The 22,661-nt window shown below is 51.9% G+C and overlaps 1 protein-coding gene across 1 annotated transcript in view; it reads right to left on the reverse strand.

Annotated features, from left to right (window-relative positions):
• Positions 1-2,852, reverse strand: part of ME2 (malic enzyme 2) — a gene marked incomplete at its 5' end in the record, with an annotated part of 49,004 nt that extends 46,152 nt beyond the window's left edge. Inside the window, one exon of the mRNA XM_083882825.1 lies at positions 2,729-2,852. Within this exon, the coding sequence (XP_083738951.1) occupies positions 2,729-2,852 (124 nt within the window). The remainder of the gene's footprint in view (positions 1-2,728) is intronic.
• Positions 2,853-22,661: the final 19,809 nt, after the last annotated feature.

Genomic DNA, 22,661 nt, shown 5'->3' on the forward strand with positions numbered 1-22,661 from the left:
TTAGGCCTCAGCCCTTTCTAAACCAACATAGATTTTCTCCAATGTCCCCATAGCAATTTCCAATCTTTTAGGCCTCAAGTATTTCTAAACCAACTGAGATTTTCTCCTGTGTCCCCACAGCAATTCCTCTGGTGAGCCTGCACCACCTCAGGTCTGCTGTGGATGCACAACACACTCTATTCTCTTTTTTTTCTCCCAGTAATAAACAGCCCAGCCTGGCCCACCCAGGCATGACACAAACCAGGCACGCACTGGCTGGCTTCATCACCTCAGCAATGATAAAGCAGTCTAAAATTATTACATTAGGCCGGCGCTGGCTGTAAGTGTGTCTTCCCCACGAGACTTCTACCTAAAGAAAGCAGCTCTCCCTGCACCCACCACCCCTCAGCAGGCCAAGCAGTCTCTTCATTCCAGAACAGGAGCATCCCAGGAGGAAGGAGCAGAGGGCTGAGGATGGGGGATATGGTTCTACACAGCACCTCTGCCTCCCTGAGCTGACCAGATGCTGCTGCTGCTGCTGAGGAAAAGTGAGCAGGAAACAGTGGCAAAACTACTCCAGGTTCCCTCCAGCAAACTCCTGGGCCACCACTTCAAAGGGCATTTCTAAGGCACCTTGAGATCTGCAGATTAAAAGGAACAGTCGTGGGCAGAAATTACTAATTAAGTGTTTGGCAAGGCAGGCAGGCAGGTTATTTTGGAAGCAGGTCTTTAGCATATTGGAATTACTTTTCTTCCCTTTTTTATTCTGAGGCAGCCGGTTCAACAGGCAGAAAAGTTGGGTGTGGAGCACCTGAGTACTGAGTTAATTCACCATTTGAAGCTGGAAACAGTCACTAAACAAAGCACATTTGAGTGAAATCAGATGAGAATTGTTTCAGAACACCTTCCTGAAAAGAGTATTCGTCAATTACTGTAATTTACAGTATGATCGGCCTTCCTGCAGCACAAGGAGAAAGTAGGGCTGAATTGGTATTGGGAGTTTTGGTTGGTAGCAGCTCCTACCAGCCAAGGGAGCTGTACTTTTATACATTAACAAACCTGTCCTATATATTCTGATCCTTAAGCACAAGAAAGTCCATTATCTTTTACTGTGGAAACAGCAGCAGCAGGATTTTTTTGGCCAAGTCTGACAAAATACATTGGCATTCTTGATTTATTTCCATTTGTGTGACTAGAAAGGGTGCTGCTGGTAAAGGTAAGGAGAAAGTCCTTATCCTAAAACCCTTCAGAAACACTCCAGAAATAAGCAGAGAGGTACTCACACTCTGTTCTGGAGAAACTGGTACTCAGCCCTGTGCCAGGGCTGCTCAACTCACACACACAGATATTTTTTGGATTCAAACTGAGAGGTGGACAAGGGTGTTCCCAACAACTGCTGCCCTCACAAACAGGAGTTCTTCCTTGGAAAAACAGCTCAGCACTGAGCACGGAGAACCCAAGCTCCTGGTAGCTCAGTCAGGTGAGGTATGAACCTTCCAACCTCTTACAAATCTCACTTTGACCACTCAGGGCCTCAAAAAGAAACACCCCACTTAAATTACAGAATAGTTTGAGGATCCCTCCATGCACCACGAGCTGCCAGTGCTGCCTCTGCTGCAGTGGAGGTGCTGGCACCACTAATTGAGATGAAAACTCAATTAGTACTCCCTCAACCACGGCAGGCTCCCACGCACTTTGACAGCTGCTGTTGTCTTAGTCTGCAGGAGAAAAAAACCTCCAAAATCCTGCCTTGCTCTCAAGCTGCTGACTCACAAGCCGCCCAGCACGGGATTATCAGAACTTTCCTCCTGCGACTGTAAGGCACAGTTTGTTTTAAAATACAGGCTCGGGTTAAATTTCTACAGGTCTTATCGTGTCTAATAAGGCATTAGACACTGCTGGCTGCACACACACACACACACACAGGGGACACTTGCAGAGCTGCACATTCTGTCCAGCTTTTTCATTTGCCCGTATGTGAATTACAGGTGCAGAAAACCCTCCCTTTGATGTCTGCTACTTTTTTGGAATTATCAACACAAAAATACCAAATAAAGCGACATTTTTGGTGGGTTTGATCTCGCTCGGCTGCGAGGCTGTCCTTTTTCACCAACTCTCCACCACAGAGAGAGTAAATTTGTAAGTTTGCTCGCTTCTTTTCCTATTAACCATGAGATCCTCGCCATGACACAACACTTGGGTTGCTCAGGCAACACCGTTTAGTGGGTTTTTTTTAGCGGGGGCGTGGAGCCAGCGTGTCATCCACACGGCCACTTTTCTTTGAACCAGGAGGCCAAACCCAAGCACTGAACTCTAAAAGTGCCAAGGCGGCGCTTCCTGCTGCCTCCAAAGGCCTCGGCAGCTGCTCCCCAACTTTCACTCTGCACGGCCGGGGAAGTTGAGGGCAGGTGGGGCCCGGGGAGGGGCTGGGCGCTGCCCGAGGCCTGGGGCGGCTCCATCTGTCACCGAACTGAGCGGGGTAAACACGGCCCGGGCTGCCTCCCCCGGCTCCTGGCAGGGCCCCCGCCGCAGGCCGAGCCTCGGGGCCTGGCACACCGTGCTGCTGTTTCGGTTCTACCCCCCTCCGGGGACACGGAGCATCCCGGGCGGGCTCCGCTCCCTCCCCGCGCCCGGGCGGCCTCCAGCCCCCTCAGGACGGCCCGTAGTAGACACGGGTGTATACATATAGAGAGAGAGGCCTTGCGGTGCGCCGCCGCAGTTGGATAATTGTTACCAGAACGGGATCTACCTCCTCGTAAGGCTGCTGACCGCTGAGTGATGCCGGCCGTGGACCTGTTCTTACTGAGCGAGAGCAGCGCCGGCCCGCCCAAGCAGCGTCCAACGCGGAGCCCGCCACTGAATGGAGCCAACATCTCGGCGCCGGGGATGGTCACCCCGGGAGGCGGGTGCTGCCTGTGATTGACAGATAGCGCAGCCAATAGAAGGGAAGGACCCCCTCGCAGGCGACGTAGCGTTTGGCCAATGAACGCTTTGTCCCGCCCCCACAGAGGGGAAAGCGGGACAGGCGCGGAGGGGGTCTGTCGGAGGTTAATTAGGACAGCGCCGACAGCCAATCAGCGTGGAGGGGCGGGAAGAGGGGCGGGGCTAAGGAATGGGGTGTGGGGGATGGGGAACGTGAGGGGATGAGAGTGTGAGGGCACGGGAATGTGAGGGGATGGGAATGTGGGGGAATGGGAATGGGGAGTGTGAGGGGATGGGAGTGTGAGGGAATGGGAATGGGGAATGTGAGGGGATGGGAGTGTGAGGGAATGGGAATGGAAATGGGGAATGTGAGGGGATGAGAGTGTGAAGGAATGGGAATGGGGAATGTGAGGGGATGGGGAGTATGAGGGAATGAGAATGTGAGGTGTTATATCACATAAGGGAATGGGGAATGTGAGGGGATGGGAGTGTGAGGGAATGGGAATTGGGAATGTGAGGGGATGGGAATGTGAAGGGATTGAGAATGTGAGGGGATGGGGAATGGGAATGGCAGTGTGAGGGGATGAGGAATAGGAGGGGATTGGGAGTGTGAGGGAATGGGAATGTGAGGGGATGGGGAATGGGGAATGTGAGTGTGAGAGAATGTGAGGGAATGTGAGGGAATGTGAGGGAATGGGGAATGGGAGGGGATGGGGAATGGGAGGGGATGGGGAATGGGAGGGGATGGGAATGGGAAAGGGGAATGGGAATGGGAATGGGAATGTGAGTGTGAGAGGATGGGGAATGGGAGGGGATGGGGATGGGAATGGGAATGTGAGGGGAGGAGAGTGTGAGGGGATGGGAATGGGAATGGGAGGGGATTGGGAATGGGAGGGGATGGGGAATGTGAGGGGATGGGAATGGGAGTGTGAAGGGATGGGAATGCGGAATGTGATTGGATGGGAGTGTGCGGGAATGGGGAATGGGAATGGGGAATGGCAATGGATATGAGAGTGGGGAATGGGATGGGGAATGGGAAAGGGAAGGGGGAATGTGATTGGATGGGAGTGTGAAGGGATGGGGAACAGGGAATAGGGAATGGGAAGAGGGAATGGGAATAGGGAGTAGAGAATGGGGAATGGGAATAGGGAATGGGGGATAGGGAATGTGATGGGATGGGAGTGTGTGGGAATGGGGAATGGGAATGGGGAATGGCAATGGATATGAGAGTGGGGAATGGGATGGGGAATGGGAAAGGGAAGGGGGAATGTGATTGGATGGGACTGTGAAGGGATGGGGAACAGGGAATAGGGAATGGGAAGAGGGAATGGGAATAGGGAGTAGAGAATGGGGAATGGGAATAGGGAATGGGGGATAGGGAATGTGATGGGATGGGAGTGTGAGGGGGTGGGGAATGGGAAGGGAAATGGGAAGGGGAATGGGAATGGGGAATGGGAAGGGAAATGGGAAGGAGAATGGGAATGGGAAGGGGAATGGGGAATGTGAATGGATGGGAATGTGAGGGGATGGGGAAGGGGAATGGGGAAAGGGAATGGGGAATAAAAATGGGAATGGGAGGGGATGGGGAATGGGAATGGAGAATGTGAGGAGATGGGGAATGTGAGGAGATGTGGAAGATGAGGGGATGGGGAGTGGGAATGGGGAATTGGAATGAGGGAGATGAGGGGATGGAGAATGGGAATGGAGAATGTTAGGGGACGGGGATGTGAGGGAATAGGGAATGCAAGAGGATGGGGAATAAGACTGGGACAGGATCCATGAGAGGTTGGAAGCCATAAGAAGATGGAGGTCTGTGCGGGGATGGGGCTGTGAGGAGCTGGGGTCCATGAGGAGTCTGGATCCATGAGGAGTCTGGATCCTTGAGGGATGGTGGGGCTGTGAGGAGCTGGGGTCCATGAGGAGTCTGGATCCATGAGGGATGGTGGGGCTGTGAGGAACTGAGGTCCATGAGGGATGGTGGGGCTTGAGGAGCTGGGGTCCATGAGGAGTCTGGATCCATGAGGGATGATGGGTCCATGAGGAGTCTGGATCCATGAAGAGTCTGGGTCCATAAGGGATGAGGGGGCTGTGAGTGCCCTGTGGCACACAGGACTGGGCGACCCAGGGACATCCCGCTGGGGAGGAGGCTGAAGGGGAAAGCCAAAGCAGGAGGAAGGAGCAGAGAGCGTTGGCAGGGAAATGGGGTCACCTCACAGAGTTCCTTGAAGCACCATGGAAGCTGCTCCGGGTGTCCAGGGTCACCGTGCTGGATGCCCTGCATGGAATAGGGCTCCCCAAAACATGCAGAGCCACAGCACTGAGGTAACCCCTGCCTGGTCTGCTGCCTCATAGCCTGCAGGGATCCCTGGGTCTCAAACACAAGGCTTGGCAGAAGTCATGGAGGCAGCTAATACTGCAGGTCAGCACTGGAATTGCAGGAGAAAAGGAAAAACACATCACTTTTCCACAATAACACTTGGCTGTTTGTCCTGACAGTGGGAGTCATACCCGTCCCCAGCTCAGCCTCCAGTGTTCAGAGAGGGGAAGTACAAGGGTGTGAAACAGACAGCTCAGCCCATCCCAGCCTTCATCTATCTGCCTCCTCTCCAGCCCAAACTCAGATGTTTTCTGATGTTGCAGAGTTTGAGACTGTTAATCACAGAATCCTGGAATGGTTTAGGTTGGAAAGGACTGCAAAGCTCATCCATGGGCAGGGACACCTTCCTCTGTCCCAGGGTGCTCCAAATGCTGTGCAGCTTTTCCTTGGACACTGCCAGGGATCCAGGGGAGCCACAGCTTGTCTGGAAAACCTGTGCCAGGAGCTCACCACCCTCACAGCCAGGAATTCCTCCCCAGTATCCCATCTCACCCTGCCTGCTCTCAGTGAAAAAGAGAATTTTTTATTTTAACAAGAGCATCTATTAAGTAAGAATTTTAACTCTGTGCCACCGGCACCCAACACGATTTAAACAGTTTGACGTTTGAAGGAGCACTGAGCAGTTAAAAGAAGCAGAGAGTCACTATAGTAACGGTGTCAGATATGTAAACCTGCTTAATCAAAACCCCCTCTCCTAATTATGATTTTGAAGCCTGTCACGAAGAGCACATTCAGCTGCTTTTCCCCCCTCTCCCCCCTCTCCCATCAGCATGACTGTGGCAAGGCTTTGAAACGTCTCTGAATAATGCTGCTCCGCACCTATAAACAAAGGAGGTTGCGAAAATAACCTGCAAGGTCATGACTTCGTGCCAGGCTAAAAATAGCCCCAAATTGGAGGCATTTAAAAAGGCCTGGCTTGGTACCCGAATTGCACAAATCCCTTCTGCTGTAAACCCTTGCCGGGGGAGGATATTCCCGGGGATCACCTAATGAGCAGCTGAGGCCCGGCTGAAACACGCTTTGTTGTGAAAGGAGGGCTGCCTGGAGGGCTGAGCTGTAATTAGTCACAGCAGAGGAAAACCTGCCCCCCGGGGGCTGCAATCTGCCAGGGCAGCACGGCCCGGCTGCGGGTTTTGGTGGGAGGGAGCGTTCTCATTTCCAGACAGAGGCCACAGCCCTCCAGCCTGTTCTCACAACAGCCCGGTGTGGTTTGTTCCCAAATCCAGGCTCCAAACCTTTTCCAAGGCACAAGTCACTGTGGGGAGAAGGTCTGGTCCATGCTTGGTGTCTCAACACAGCCCCATCTGCCATGGAGGGCATGGAATCACTGAATCATTGGGTTGGAAAAACCCTCAGACACTCAAGTCTGAGTGTTCCCCCAGCACTGACCCCTGTCCACGAGTGCCACTAAGTGCCTTAAGTTTTATCTTTTGTGTATTTCACATTCTGTGATGCCCAGGGGTGCAGTTCTGAGCCTCACATTTAGTGTCACTCAGCTCTGCACAGAGTAGGGAGACAAAACAAATCCTTTTGTTGTTGGAGGCCAAAGACAACTCTCCGGCCCAAAAGCACAAACAAGGGCGGCTGGAGGGAGGAACAAGCAGGATGGGACCTCACAACCTGAAGTTATAATTGGACAATTAAACCCAATGTGCAAATGGACCAAAACTTATAAAAGTGTGAAAACTCATGACTGTTTGTCCTTTTTGTGACCATTTTGTGTCCACCTTGGGTGTAGCCCTGGCCATGCCCTGTCCTGCCCAAGGCATATCCTAAAGGCCTTTCAATAAATAGCTACTTTATCCTGTAGCTCTGTCCAGTCTCTGTTCCAGGTCAGCCTTCCCAAGACATCACCACATACACATGTCCCAGGGGATGGGGCCTCACCACTGCCCTGGGCAGCTGTGCCAGGGCTGGACAAACCTTTCCATGTGGAAATTCCCCCTGGTATCCACCCTGAGCCTCTCCTGGCCCAGCCTGAGGCCGTTCCCTCTCCTCCTGTCCCTGTTCCCTGGGAGCACAGCCCGACCCCCCTGGCTGTCCCCTCCTGTCAGGGGCTTGTGCAGAGCCACAAGGTCCCCCCTGAGCCTCCTTTTCTCCAGGCTCAGCCCCTTCCCAGCTCCCTCAGCCCCTCCTGGGGCTCCAGACCCTTCCCCAGCTCCCTCAGCCTCTCCTGGGGCTCCAGACCCTTCCCCAGCTCCCTCAGCCCCTCCTGGGGCTCCAGACCCTTCCCCAGCTCCCTCAGCCCCTCCTGGGGCTCCAGCCCCTTCCCCAGCTCCCTCAGCCCCTCCTGGGGCTCCAGCCCCTTCCCCAGCTCCCTCAGCCCCTCCTGGGGCTCCAGACCCTTCTCCAGCTCCCTCAGCCTCTCCTGGGGCTCCAGACCCTTCCCCAGCTCCCTCAGCCTCTCCTGGGGCTCCAGACCCTTCTCCAGCTCCCTCAGCCTCTCCTGGGGCTCCAGCCCCTTCCCCAGCTCCCTCAGCCTCTCCTGGGGCTCCAGACCCTTCCCCAGCTCAATTCCCTGCCCTGGACACGCTCCAGCCCCTCGGTATCTCTGTTTGTGAGTCTCTGTGGCGCTGCCTGTGCTGCAGAACCAGAGGAGCAGCTGTTCCTCCTTCCTCCGCAGGGCTTTTATCACCGTATTTGGTGCTCACTCAGAGGAGTTTCTTCTGGCACAAGGAATGTTGCTGCCTTGTTGTTGCCAAGAGGAGAACCGTGAGCCCTTGGAGCTCCTGGGCTCTGCAGAGGGAGCCAGCCTGGAGCTGCCATCCCTGCTGGAGCTGTCCCCATGGGTGTCACAGCTCCTGGAACTGCCATCCCTGCTGGAGCTGTCCCCACAGTGTCACAGCTCAGGCCATCCCTGCTGGGGCTGTCCCCACAGTGTCACAGCTCAGGCCATCCCTGCTGGCTGTGCTGGGGCTGTCCCCAGGAGTGTCACAGCTCCTGGAGCTGCCATCCCTGCTGGCTGTGCTGGAGCTGTCCCCAGGAGTGTCACAGCTCAGGCCATCCCTGCTGGCTGTGCTGGAGCTGTCCCCAGGAGTGTCACAGCTCAGGCCATCCCTGCTGGCTGTGCTGGAGCTGTCCCCATGGGTGTCACAGCTCAGGCCATCCCTGCTGGCTGTGCTGGAGCTGTCCCCACAGTGTCACAGCTCCTGGAACTGCCATCCCTGCTGGAGCTGTCCCCACAGTGTCACAGCTCAGGCCATCCCTGCTGGCTGTGCTGGGGCTGTCCCCACAGTGTCACAGCTCAGGCCATTCCTGCTGGCCGTGCTGGGGCTGTCCCCACAGTGTCACAGCTCAGGCCATCCCTGCTGGAGCTGTCCCCAGGAGTGTCACAGCTCAGGCCATCCCTGCTGGCTGTGCTGGAGCTGTCCCCAGGAGTGTCACAGCTCAGGCCATCCCTGCTGGCTGTGCTGGAGCTGTCCCCATGGGTGTCACAGCTCAGGCCATCCCTGCTGGCTGTGCTGGAGCTGTCCCCACAGTGTCACAGCTCAGGCCATCCCTGCTGGCTGTGCTGGAGCTGTCCCCACAGTGTCACAGCTCAGGCCATCCCTGCTGGCTGTGCTGGAACTGTCCCCACAGTGTCACAGCTCAGGCCATCTCTGCTGGAGCTGTCCCCAGGAGTGTCACAGCTCAGGCCATCCCTGCTGGCTGTGCTGGAGCTGTCCCCGCAGTGTCACAGCTCAGGCCATCCCTGCTGGCTGTGCTGGAGCTGTCCCCATGGGTGTCACAGCTCAGGCTATCCCTGCTGGCTGTGCTGGAGCTGTCCCCGCAGTGTCACAGCTCAGGCCATCCCTGCTGGCTGTGCTGGAGCTGTCCCCACAGTGTCACAGCTCAGGCCATCCCTGCTGGAGCTGTCCCCACAGTGTCACAGCTCAGGCCATCCCTGCTGGCTGTGCTGGAGCTGTCCCCGCAGTGTCACAGCTCAGGCCATCCCTGCTGGCTGTGCTGGAGCTGTCCCCACAGTGTCACAGCTCAGGCCATCCCTGCTGGCTGTGCTGGAGCTGTCCCCACCGTGTCACAGCTCAGGCCATCCCTGCTGGCTGTGCTGGAGCTGTCCCCACAGTGTCACAGCTCGCCCACTGCAGGGTGAGAATTCATTCAGGAATTTTCAGTGTGGCAGATGACTATTCCACTATCACTCCACATTTCCTGTGTGCACAGGCTACTGCAGTTTACCAGAGTTCCTTTCCAGAGGGAGCCAGGGGTTTGTGCTGAATTAAAACTGCATCTCCAAAAATCATAATTTACTGTTTGAAGGTAGTTTTCTGCAATCACATCGAGGTGGTTTATTAAATCGCTTTCCTAAAACTGTGTTCTATTTATCTTTAGACTAGTTTTCCTAGACTTCTGGTCATGTTGTGCTTGGTTTTTTTGTCTCTTTGCTGAAGAGAACTTTCTTTTTTCCTCCGTTTTTCTTGTGACAAACCATAGTTGTCGTTACCACTTAATACCTGATAAAGTGGACAGAAAGTTTTTGTTCCCCATCCTTGAGATTGTTTTGTCTCTCCTTTCTATAACATTTTTAGTGTTTTCAAATATCTTATTTAAAGTAATGTCACCAGTGCTGGATCCTGTGGTCCTGTTTTTTCTATCACTGATCCTTGATGCAAATAAATAAACAAACCAAAATAATCTCTGTTCTAGTTGCCCAGATCTGTCCTTTCATTCCTTCCGTGGTGCTACACTGTCACTCCCATGAATTCACTGATAATGCAGCTGTGTGCACACAGCTAAAACAGAACAAATCATTATTTCAGCAGTGATATTGGCTTTTATCTCGCTCCAATCTCAGAAAGTTTTGCAGTTTCGGGCTAGCAGAACAAGCCATCCCTCAGAGGGAGGTTTCTGTGGTTTGATAACAACCGGTCTCGTTGCCTTCTGCTCTTTATTTCTGTTTAAAAAGTGATGTGGATTGTTCACTCTGACACAGTCAGGCTAAGCCTGATGCAGAGGGGTGACCCCACTGACTCTTCACATTTACATCAGGCTGAGGCAGGAGCCAGGCAGTAAAGGTGCCCCAAGGCAAGGCTTGTGAAGAAAAATAATGTCTTTTATTACACCAATCCCACTAAAAGATATTACGGCTCTCCTGCTCCTTTTACTTCTTTAGAGCAACAACATAGCTAGGTATGTTTACACTGTTTCTAATTTTTTTTCTCACTCAATTTTTTTTTTCTGACTGGTAATTTAATTCTGTTTTAAAGTGTATAAAATTTTTCATTTAGCCTTTTTGGGCACCAGTGTGTGCCCTGAGACCAGCTCACATGGGAACACCCCACTCTCCTGCTGAGTGACAAAGTCCTTTGTCAAAGACTGTTATTGCAGGTTAACAGATTTGTCTTTTGCTGCTTTTTAATTTACATTTTACTTCCTCTTTTTGTGATCTGCAGCCTCTTTTCAGGGCAGTCTGACCCCAGGTCATGGGTGGGCTCTGATCTGCTGGGCAGACAAGGATGGGGTGAGAAATCCTGGGATGGGCTGCCCAGGTGAAATTCAGCCTAGATAGAAGGAAAAGGCTTTTTATGCTGAGGACGGTAAATTTATTGAGGCAAATTACAATGAGGGTGGCAAATTTTCCAATGGGGCTGGCCCAGGCTGCCCAGGGAGGTGACGGATGTCCTGTCCCTGGAAACATCAAGGGACAGGCAGGATGGGGCTCTGAGCATCCTGGTCTGGTGGGGAACACAGGCACCGCAGTGAGCAGCTCTCACAGGGGGAGGCTACAGACATTTCAATGCTTTCACCCCCTAATAAACCTGATTTACTGCTGGGGATCCCAGCCTAATCTTAGGGAGCAACCTATAAAACAACCTATTCCTAGGGAAGAACCTATAGAACAACCTATTCTTAGGGAAACACTGAGGGACAGGCGGGATGGGGCTCTGGGCATCCCGTTCTGGTGGGGAACACAGGCACCACGGTGAGCAGCTCTCAGAGGGGGAGGCTGCAGTCATTTCAGTGCTTTCACCCCCTAATAAACATGATTTCCTGCGGGGAATCCCAGCCCAGTCTTAGGGAGCAAACTATAGAACAACCTGTTCTTAGGGAAGAACCTATAAAACAACCTATTCTTAGGGAAGAACCTATAGAACAACCTATTCTTAGGGAAGCATCGAGGGACAGGTGGGACGGGGCTCTGAGCATCCCGGTCTGGTGTGGATCCCAAGCATCACAGTGAGCAGCTCTCAGAGGGGGAGGCTGCAGCCATTTCAGTGCTTTCACTCCCTAATAAACCTGATTTTCTGCTGGAGATCACGGTGAGCCCCTTTCCCCTCCTGCTGCTGGCTGTACCCCCTGCACAGAAACCCGGCGTGTGTTTATTTACGTGTCACTCCAGATGGGCTCTGGAGTCCAACTGCTTTCCATTTTAGACTGAGTGGTTGGTTAGCTCCAGGGTTGGAGACCAGAATAAGTGTCTTTTCTATGTTACTTTGCAAAAAGACACGGTTCCTGATTTAAATAATGTGCATGTCATCATAGTGTTTTTATTGATGCCTCTGAGTTTCCAATGAAAACAATTTTACCACAATTTTACCTGGCCAAAACAGTGTTCCATGATTGTAGATAACTCTTAGGTTTAGTCAGAGAGTACTCATTCATCACTGTATGTGAGGCAGCACTTACAGATCGCCCAAAGAGGTGAAAATTTTAGGGGGAGAAATAAGCAAACAAGCAAAATCCCTGCCAAAACAAAGCCCGAGCCTAATTTTAAACTGGGTGTTTCACAAGATTGCAATATGTTCGGTCTCCTTGCTATTTTTGTCCAAGTCTGGGATGTTGGGAAAGATGGGACAGGAAGGACTGATGGATATGATTGTCTGGTAAGAAATACTGCAGATGTAAAACCTGTGAGTGAAATAGAAATGAAAGCCAGTTTTGGGATGTGATCATGGCAGGCAGGAAGATGGTGATGAGCTGAAGACAGGAAAACAAAAGTCAGGAATGTTGCCTTTCCACCTTGGCAAAGACATCGGGGAACAAGGGCATAAGAAAGGAGTCTATAGAGTTTAGAATATAAAATGACATGGTGATGTAGCAGTTCTCATGGGCTGCATGCAAAGTCTGTAGGTTTTGTATCTCGCACGGATTGGTCACTGTAAATTAGAATATTCAACACAAAAAGAGATAGAATGGATTGTGACAAGGTGATGGCTCTCTTCTCCTGGCTCTCCTACCCTCTTCTCTGTCCCTCTCACCCCTCTTCCCTCACCTCTCTTCCCTTACCTCTCTTACCCTCCTCTCTTACCCTCTTGGCCCATCCCCTCTCCTCTCTCTCACCTCACTTGCTCCTGTTTTCTCCCCACGTTTTTCCCCTGCTCCTGCCCCGTTTTTCCCCCTGAGCTCTCTTCTCTCTCTCTCTCCCCATTCTCTCTTTAGGGCTTTGCTCCAGCCCAGGCTGGTGGCTGAAGGCAAAGCCCTCTTTACCCACCACCCTTGGAATAATAAACCCCCGTGTTTCTAAAACATCTCAAATCTGCAAAGTTCCTTATCCCACCATCCACAAAAAATTTCTACACTGGGACACTGAGAGAGCCATGGACCTTTTATGGACCATCCTCACCATTGGGACCTTTTTTCCAGAAACCATCCCCCTGAATCACATCCTTTGTCCCCGTTGTGCTTTGTTCCATCTCTGCTGGGGGGTTGAGGGCTCTGGGGGCTGGATCCATCCCGCGTACCCCAGGCTGGATTTCAGTACAAAGCTCAGCCCGCACAGAAGGCGAGGACTGCCCTCTTCTGATGGCTCAGGAGATGCCAAGCAGTGACTCCCCAGCCTCTGTTTGCCCGTGGTGGGGACAAAAAGCATCGAACTTGCTGAATTCACCGCGGATTTGGATGTCCTGGGGTCTCGCTGGCCTCACTCAGGCTGGAAAGAGGCGTCCAGGAGGGTCTTAACCCCACCAGGAGGGGCTGCTGACACTGCAGTGGGGTTTAAGGTCTTTAAAACCAGTGTTTCTTGGTCTCCCTCACCCCACAGGCTGTGTGTGCCAGTCACCAGCGCTGTCCCTCAGGGGTCTGTGCTGGGACCAGCTCTGTTCAATGTTTTCATTGATGACATAGATGAGGATATTGACTCTTTCATTAGTAAATTTGCGGATGACACAAAGCTGGGAGCGTGTGTCGACTGCCTGGAAGACAGGAGGGGCTCTGCAGAGAGATCTGGAATGGTTGTGATAAAAATGAAAATTAGAAATGTTAAAGATTTGAAGAGTTGAAACCCTTGATTGTCATAAGTGTATTAATATTTTAAATGTAATAATCCTAAATTGTAATGGTAAAAAGCCACCTCCGTAGTCCCCCTGGAGGAAACAGTGAAGGGGGGGCTACAACCATTCCAGATCAACACACACTCCCAGCTTAGTGTCATCCGCAAATTTACTAATGAAAGAGTCAATATCCTCATCCATATCATCAATGTCGCCCTGAATTTCTTGCCTGTGAAATTTTGTGCCTTTGCAGCGGCTTTCTCACGCTGCTTCACATAAACAGTATTGTATTATTAGAACTTTATCTATGTGTTTACATATTTCTTCTCTAGGAGGAGGAATGTGACTGATGGTCAAGCCCACCAATGATGTTCATAAGGTGGTGACCCTTTTGGCCAATCTTTGGCCTTCTGTACAAAATGTATATAAAGATGGAGTCAGACATTAAAATATATTCATAGCTGCTTGACCTGCTGTGGCCTGCGTGTCTTTTGTGTGTCCAACATAGCGACACGGCTCCCCAGAGCCCGTAGAGCTGCCGCCACGTGGTGCGGGCTGCCAAGCCGGCCCGAGCCCGGCGCGGAGAACCCGTGGCTCCTAGCACGCCGCCGCCAGTGGCGTGGCTCTACCGACGGGGCGGCCTCTACCCCGCCCCGCTCCAAAAAGAACCCACTTCCCCAAACCGTGGCGGTTCGCCGCTAAAGCGCTGCCACCGGCGCCTCCCCCCACCGCCACCATCGACCCCGCGGGACCTCCGAGATGCCCGCTCCCCGAGCGCAGCCATCTCGCTGAGACCTGTTGCGAAATTGCCATGAGGCTGCTGGAGCCCCTGCAGCCCCTGCGCCCCCGGGATGACCCCGTGGAACATGCAGATTAGAAATCCCAAATGCATTCTGGGACCCTTTCCACCACTGACCCCGCGGGACCTCTGAGACGCCCGCTCCCCGACTGTGGCCATCTCGCTGAGACCTGTTGCGAAATTGCCATGAGGCTGCTGGAGCCCCTGCAGCCCCTGCGCCCCCGGGGCGACCCCGTACATGCAGATTAGAAATCCCAAATGCATTCTGGGACCCTTTCCACCACTGACCCCGCGGGACCTCTGAGACGCCCGCTCCCCGACTGTGGCCATCTCGCTGAGACCTGTTGCGAAATTGCCATGAGGCTGCTGCAGCCCCTGCAGTCCCTGCCCCACCGGGGCGACCCCGTGGAACATGCAGATTAGAAATCCCAAATGCATTCTGGGACCCTTTCCACCATCGATCCCGCGGGACCTCTGAGACGCCCACTCCCCAAGCGTGGCCATCTCGCTGAGACCTGTTGTGAAATTGCCATGAGGCTGCTGGAGCCCCTGCAGCCCCTGCCCCACCGGGGCGACCCCGTGGAACATGCAGATTAGAAATCCCAAATGCATTCTGGGACCCTTTTTAACACCGAAAACCCCCTATAAAGATAAATCTAAGTAAGATTTAAACCCACAAAAACCAATACTAAGCTGTGTATACCCTAGAGCATCAATAGAGTTAATTAATCCAATTTTTGTAACTCGCTGTAACCTAAAAATACCAAACGAAAGGTGAGACCCCGAGGCAAACGAACGGAAATCAGAACTCTGAGGAGACTCCCGATGAGGGAAGAGTTCTCCAGCTCTGCTGAACTTCCTGCTGCAGAGCTGACCAGGACCCTCCTCCTCAAGGGCGAACCGGGCTGCAAAAACCCCTCGAGCCACCATTGTAAGAGCTGATTAATAAAGGCATTTTAAGGAGAAAAATATTATCTCCGCCCATTTTTAACAGTTGGGTCTATGGGCAGAGTCCAACAAAATGAAGTTTAATGAGTCCAAGTGTCGAGTCCTGCACTTTGGCCACAATAACCCCTGCAGTGCTCTGGGCTGGGGATGGTGTGGCTGGACAGTGCCCAGGAGGAAAGGGACCTGGGGGTTCTGGTCAGCAGCTGGACATGACCAGCAGAGCGCCCAGGTGGCCAAGAGGGCCAATGGCACCTGGCCTGGATCAGGAATGGTGTGGCCAGCAGGAGCAGGGAGCTCATTCTTCCCCTGGACTCAGCACTGGTGAGGCCACACCTTGAGTGCTGTGTCCAGCTCTGGCCCCTCAGTTTAGGAAGGACATTGAGATGTTTGAACGTGTCCAGAGAAGGGCAACAAAGCTGGTGAAGGGATTGGAAAACAAGCCATATGGAGAACGACTGAGGGAGCTGGGGGTGTTTATCCTGGAGAAAAGGAGACTCAGAGGTGACCTTATCACTCTCTACAACTTCCTGAAGGGGGGTTGCAGACAGCTGGGGGTTGGTCTCTTTGTCCAGGCAGCAACTGACAGAAGGACAGGACACAGTCTTCAGCTGTGACAAGGGAAATATAGGTTGGATATTAGGAATAAGTTTTTCACAGAAAGAGTGATTAAATACTGGAATAGTCTGCCCGGGGAGGTGGTGGAGTCACCATCCCTGGATGTGTTTAAGAAGAGACTGGATGTGGCACTTGATACCATGATCCAGTTGAGGTGTCAGGGCTGGGTTGGACTCGATGATCTTGAAGGTCTCTTCCAACCTACACATTCTGTGATTCTGTGATTCTGTGTGTGCTGCAGGATGAGAATGGGCCCCGCAGAGCCTGGTCAGAGCCTTGGAAGTGGAAGAATCAGCCCCATCACCCTGTGCACACTCCTGTTTCTGCCTTTTCCCTGATGGGCAGCATCCCTCAGCCACAATTTCTGCGCCTTGCAGAAAAATCTGTGAGTGGATAATTGGTGGCACCTCCTGTCCTTCAGCTGGTGATTTTGGTTGTGGCAGTGCCTTGTTCTCAGCCTGGGCTCCCTCGGTCTGGACAAGCTCTCTCTGCTGAGAACACTCTGCTTTTGTCTCCCTGCTGCAGCAGCTGACAGAAATAACAGAGAAACCTGCCAGAAAAGATCCATTAACCTTCACGGGTCTCAGATTGTGCTGGCTTGAGACGCTGTAAAATGCATTTTCTGTGCTTGTTATCCCTGTGTCGTGGTGTCAGCCCTGACTTTTTCTCATCTAGGCAAGGGATGGCATCCTAACCAGTGCAAAACGACTTAATTCCCTACAAAGTGGGGACAGAGCTGATAAGCAGAGTAGCAGCCTGGCAGCGAGGAGAAATGGGTTTTGCTCTTTGAGGAGAAATGGGTTTTGCTCTTTGAGGAGAAATGGGTTTTGCTCTTTGGGTGATGGTTCCCCTGCTGGGCGGTGCTGCAGGCAATCCATGGGTGCTCTGCTGCAGCTGCTGACCCCCAAGGTTCTGCTGGAACTCCTCTGCATTTCATCCCCCCTGTGCTCTCACCAGACATGTGCTGCCAGCTGAGCCTTAAAATCCAGCTCCTCCTGCTGGACAGGATATTAAAACACTGAAACGTGTAGGTTGGAAAATAACATTCTATGACATGGTGAGTTTTTACGTCTCACACAGGGTAAAGGTCAGAAATCCTCTACATCAGTTTTACATTTTATCACTTTACAGAATGCACAGGTATCTGTCTGGCTTTGGGACAGTGTCAGGTCTCTCAGTTATGAGGTGTCTGGACAGGGGGATATGAGCCAGTTACAAACCCTCTGTTATAAAGGGAGTTTTGGCACTTACTCAGAAGCTCTTTGTAGTTTAAATTACAGAGAACCCAACTCAACCAAGATTTCATCAGCGATGGTGTGAAAGGAAGCCTCCAATTCTCGACAGCTTCACAAACAGGATTTTTCTCTTTTCTAAGACCAAGGTAACTTGAGTCTCCTGATAATCCAGACCTACTTGGCTAAGGCGTTTTGTTCCTTTTTTTCTCTCCTGGCCCAAGCTTGTTTTCCCCAGTGCAGGGCACAGGTGGGCTGAGGCTGGATGATGGAATTGATGCCCACAGGCAGGTGAGGATTAGAGAGGCAGGACAGAGCTGCAGTGGAGTAGTTTTTGTGGATGGAGAGGACAAGGAACTCTGCAGACCTGAGATATTCTAGAAACGTGTGGGTTTATTACAAGGGTCATGGGTAAAGAGGGCTTTGCTTTCAGTCACCAGCAAAGCCCTAAAGAGAGAATGGGGAGAGAGAGAGTAAAAGAGAAGAGAGTAAGAGCAAGAGCAGGAGCATAAGAGAGCAAGGGAGCCATCACCTTGTTCCAATCCATTCTATCTCTTTTTGTGTTGAATATTCTAATTTACAGTGACCAACTGTACAAAACCTACAAACTTTGCATGCAGCCTATGAGAACTACTACATTACCATGTCATTTTATATTCTAAACTCTACAGACTGCTTTTCTTATCTGTTTTCTCCCTGATGCCTTTGGCAGGGTGGAAAGGCAAATTCCTGACTCCTTTTGTTTTCCTGTCCTTCAACCCATCTCCAGCTCATCACCATCTTCCTGCCTGCCATGATCACATCCCAAAACTGGCTTTCATTTCTGTTTCACTCACAGGTTTTACATCTGCAGTATTTCTCACCAGACAATCATATCCATCAGTCCTTCCTGTCCCATCTCTCTCAACATCACATGGTTCATCCCTTCTGCCACCTTTGTCAGAGGGGACAGAGAAAATGCTGGCAAAGCTGAGGATGGAAACTTTCATTTTTTGGCTGTGCTCATATCACCCAGCAGACCTGCCAGTGTGGGCTCGGGTCTCCAGAAACAGCAAAATTCTTTTTTTTGTTGAAACACCTGCTGCCAAAATACCAACCCAAAGTGCACAGCCACACACATGCAGCCAACAAAGCTGACTTAAATCACTTTTCCGACCCTCCTGGTGATGATGTGTTGAAATATCTCCCCGGATAAATCCTGCCAGACACAATTCAGCAGGACAAAACATCTCCTGGCTTTCTTCACAGGAATGGGGAGCACTCAGCACCCTGCAGACCCAGACCTGCTCCTGCTCCTGGCAGCTGACACACATCCCAGCAGGTGTGAGCCCATTATTCTTCCCAAAGGTTTGGTGCCAAATCGCCGACCTGCGAGTCAGGTCACAGGCTGGTGTCCCAGGTTGTAGTGTGGGATGTACACAAAGTATTTATTCTATCACCATCTTCATGAACTGTTAAACCAAGTGGGGCAGTGCTCTAGTGTTGGGCTCTTCTGCTCATGGCCCATCAATGCCTTGCCCAGGACTCACAGGGAACTCCCTCCAGGAGCTCTCTCTGTTTAATGGGCCATCAAGGAGCCACTGCACGACTCCTCATCCCATTGGGAGATGCTCCCAATGCCCAGGGGGAGGAGCCAAGCATTCCCACCTGGAGAGAATCTGGGATTTGGGACAGGACAAGCAGCCCTGAGCCACTGGATTCCCAGAGGAGCAGAGCTCCCAGACCTTTCTGTGGGATCACTGCTTCAGGAAGAGCCCCTCACCTGGACTGCTCCCCCCACCCTGCTCAGGCTGTGTTCTGACTCTGGCAGTGCTCCTTTGTGTTATTGCATTGATTTTACTTTATTTTTACCTTTTTACCTTTCTTCTTATTAAATTGTATCTCTGACTTGGAGCCTCTCACTCGTTTTGCTTTCAAACCGCGACAGCTGGAAATAGAATTCTGCTGGAGGGGACAGCAGGGCTCTGGCCCTGGTGTGGCATCAATTTGGGGTGGATTTGTGTGGGTTAATCCTGATAGTGGATGGGGAAACCTGGAACCCAAACTGATGAATTTATTTCCCTGCAGAGGGCAGCCTGTCCTTGCCTAAGATGTCTCGCAGCCCCAAGAGCTGCAGGGCTCTGAAATCAAACAGTTCTGGGCAGGAAACACAGAAATTCCCACCTGCTGGTGGCTGGGGATGAGCTGCCTTGTGGAGACCAGCCCTAGCTGGAGGGTGTCCTGCCAAAGGAGACTGTTGGGAAAGATGGGACAGGAAGGACTGATGGATAGGATTGTCTGGTAAGAAATACTGCAGGTGTAAAACCTGTGAGTGAAATAGGAATGAAAGCCAGTTTTGGGATGTGATCATGGCAGGCAGGAAAACGGTGATGAGCTGGAGATGGGTTGAAAGACAGGAAAACAAAAGACTCAGGAATGTTGCCTTTCCACCCTGCCAAAGGCATCAGGGAGAAAACAGATAAGAAAAGTGGTCTGTAGAGTTTAGAATATAAAATGACATGGTAATGTAGTAGTTCTTATAGGCTGCATGCAAAGTTTGTAGGTTTTGTATCTTGCACGGGCTGGTCACTGTAAATTAGAATATTCAACACAAAAAGAGACAGAATGGATTGTGACAAGGTGATCGCTCTTTTCGCTTGCTCTTTCTTGTTTCTCCCCTCTCTTCCTCTCTCTCTCTCTTGCTCCTGCTTTCTCCCCATGCTTTTCCCCTGCTCTTACCCCATTTCTACCCCTACTCTCTCTTCTATCTCTCTCTCCCCATTCTCTCTTTAGGGCTTTGCTCCAGCCCAGGCTGGTGGCTGAAAGCAGAGCCTTCTTTACCCACAACCCTTGTAATAATAAACCCCCGTGTTTCTAGAGCATCTCAGCTCTGCAGAGTTCCTTGTCCCTGCCATCCACAGAAAATCCTACAGGCCTCAAGGCACTTTTTTTTTCACCCCTCCCATTTTGCAGGTGAGATTGAGGACAGGCACAGAGACCTCAGGGAGGAGCAGGCTGCAGAGCAGGCCCCAGATCAGCTCTGCCTGGCTCCTAAGCACAGATCTGAAGCTGAGTGTGAGCACACAATGCTCATGTGAGGATCCAGCAGTGCACAGACCCCGTCACTCTGCTCGAAGTGGCAGAGGAGAGGAGGGAACAGCTCAGCATTCACTGACAGCTCCTGCGTGCCAGGGATGTAATTTGGAGAGACAAAAGTACCTGCTGTGGGAACAGACCCCTGTGCCCTGTGCAGAGATGACAAACAGGTCTGGCTTTTAACCAGCCGAGTTCAGTCGGTGCGAAATGTCAGTCGGCGCCTCCGGAGACACGGGAGGCACAGCCAGGGGAAGGCACCAGGGCTCCTGCTCTTCTGTGAGAGCATCACTTACAGGGACAAGGTACTCTGCTGACCTGGGGTATTCTAGAATGTGTGGTTTTATTGCAAGGGTTGTGGGTGGAGAGGGCTTTGCCTTCAGCCACCAGCCTGGGCTGAAGGGGAGTCCCAAAGAGAGAGGGAGAGAGAGCAAGAGGGTGTTGTGGTTTGAAAGCAAAACGAGTGAGAGGCCCCAAGTCAGAGATACAATTTAAGAAGAAGAAAGGTAAAAAGGTAAAAATAAAGTAAAATCAATGCAATAACACAAAGGAGCACTGCCAGAGTCAGAACACACCCTGAGCAGGGTGGGGGGAGCAGTCTAGGTGAGGGGCTCTTCCTGAAGCAGTGATCCCACAGAAAGGTCTGGGAGCTCTGCTCCTCTGGGAATCCAGTGGCTCAGGGCTGCTTGTCCTGTCCCAAATCCCAGATTCTCTCCAGGTGGGAATGCTTGGCTCCTCCCCCTGGGCATTGGGAGCATCTCCCAATGGGATGAGGAGTCGTGCAGTGGCTCCTTGATGGCCCATTAAACAGAGAGAGCTCCTGGAGGGAGTTCCCTGTGAGTCCTGGGCAAGGCATTGATGGGCCATGAGCAGAAGAGCCCAACACTAGAGCTCTGCCCCACTTGGTTTAACAGTTCATGAAGATGGTGATAGAATAAATACTTTGTGTACATCCCACACTACAACCCAGGACAGAGGGTATGGGCTAAGAAGAGGGGAGCAAGAGAACAAGGTGGCAGGGGTCAGAGTGCAGGGGGAAGAGAGCAGAGCTGAGAGAGCAGGTAAAAGAGAGCAGGGACCAGAGAGGAAAAGAGAGCAGGGAAAAGAGAGGAAAAGAGAGCAGGGAAAAGGGAGAGTGAGGTCCTTGTTACAATCCATTCTATCTCCTTTTGTGATGAATATTCTAATTTACAGTGACCAACCAATACAAGACACAAAACCCTACAGAATCTACATACAGCCTATAAGAACTACTACATTACCATGTGTTATATTTTAAACTTTAAACCTATATTTTAAACTCTTTAGACTTTTCTCTTTTGCTACATTGACCTTTGGATGCCTCAGCCAGCAGAAGGGTATTGTTCAATCCAAAGGGATTCTCCTCCAGCTGCCCAGGCTGTTGTCTTCAGGTTATAGAGTAACTAAGACTTGGTATCCTACAACTCAAAATAAGCTTCCATTTCTATTTCAATTATAAGTTTCGTATTTTCACAATCTTTTCCTAAGCAATCATATTGATAACCTTTCCCTGACTCATCTTCCCCAACATGTTCAGCTGCAGTATTTCAGTGTGCTGCTCAGCACCTCTCGGCCTGACATTTCTGCTGCCGTGGCCTTTGGTTCCCTGTTTGTTTATCCAGGGGAGGCTGAGCGGGGTCACAGCCTGTCTGAGGATTGAGGGGTGACACACAGAGTGCCACCCAGCCCTGTGCAGGCACCTCTCTGTCCCCACACGGCCCTCTCTGCTGCCAGGGGGACGGTGGGGCAGCTCCCCCAGGCTGTGGTGGCACTCAGGGGGTGCTGGGGCACAGCTCTGGGAGCAGACAGAGGGATGGATGAGAGGTACATGGCTCAGAAATGGCATCAGCCTGGCAACGTGAGCCCCTGACTGGCTGCCAGTTTTGGGCAGAAAGGCTGATTTCTCTGCATCCTTTTGTGGGAAGGGAATGATGAGCTGTCTGGGCTCAGCAGGCTGAGTTAGTGGCAGGAGCACTCCAACGTGCAGCCTTGTTTTGCTGCAGCGACAGACTTTTGAGCCTGTAATGAATAAACATAGTACACCATCTTCCCTGGAGAGAGAGGATTTTCTTCCTCTTCCCTTTCACACATGGGATTACTCGAGGATAATCTCCAGTTCGTATTTAGCTGTTTCCAGGAGGGTTCTCTCTGGTTTATGGACCTCCCTGAGGACTCTGTGCCTACAGTGGGCAGACAGCAGCAGTGCCAGTGTCCCTCCTGCCTTGCCCAGCCTTCCTCACACCAGCTGTGCCCAAGGATTGAGTCTGGAGCTTGAAGAGACGTTCTCAGATGAGATTCTGCTGTTCCTCTGCTTTGGGGACTGGGGAGTGCTCCTTGGTGGGGCGCCAGTGCTGCACACCCACCCACATCCAGCTCCTGTAAAAATGTGGGCTACTTGCTCAGGAGTGGAATAACCCAACTATCAACCACCTCCAGCAAGCTGGAAAAGCAGATGGCTTTACAGAGACAGCCTGGATCCTGTGTGCATT

This window comes from Zosterops lateralis (genome assembly GCF_965231275.1).
Source record: "Zosterops lateralis genome assembly, chromosome: Z".
NCBI classification, from domain to species: domain Eukaryota; kingdom Metazoa; phylum Chordata; class Aves; order Passeriformes; family Zosteropidae; genus Zosterops; species Zosterops lateralis.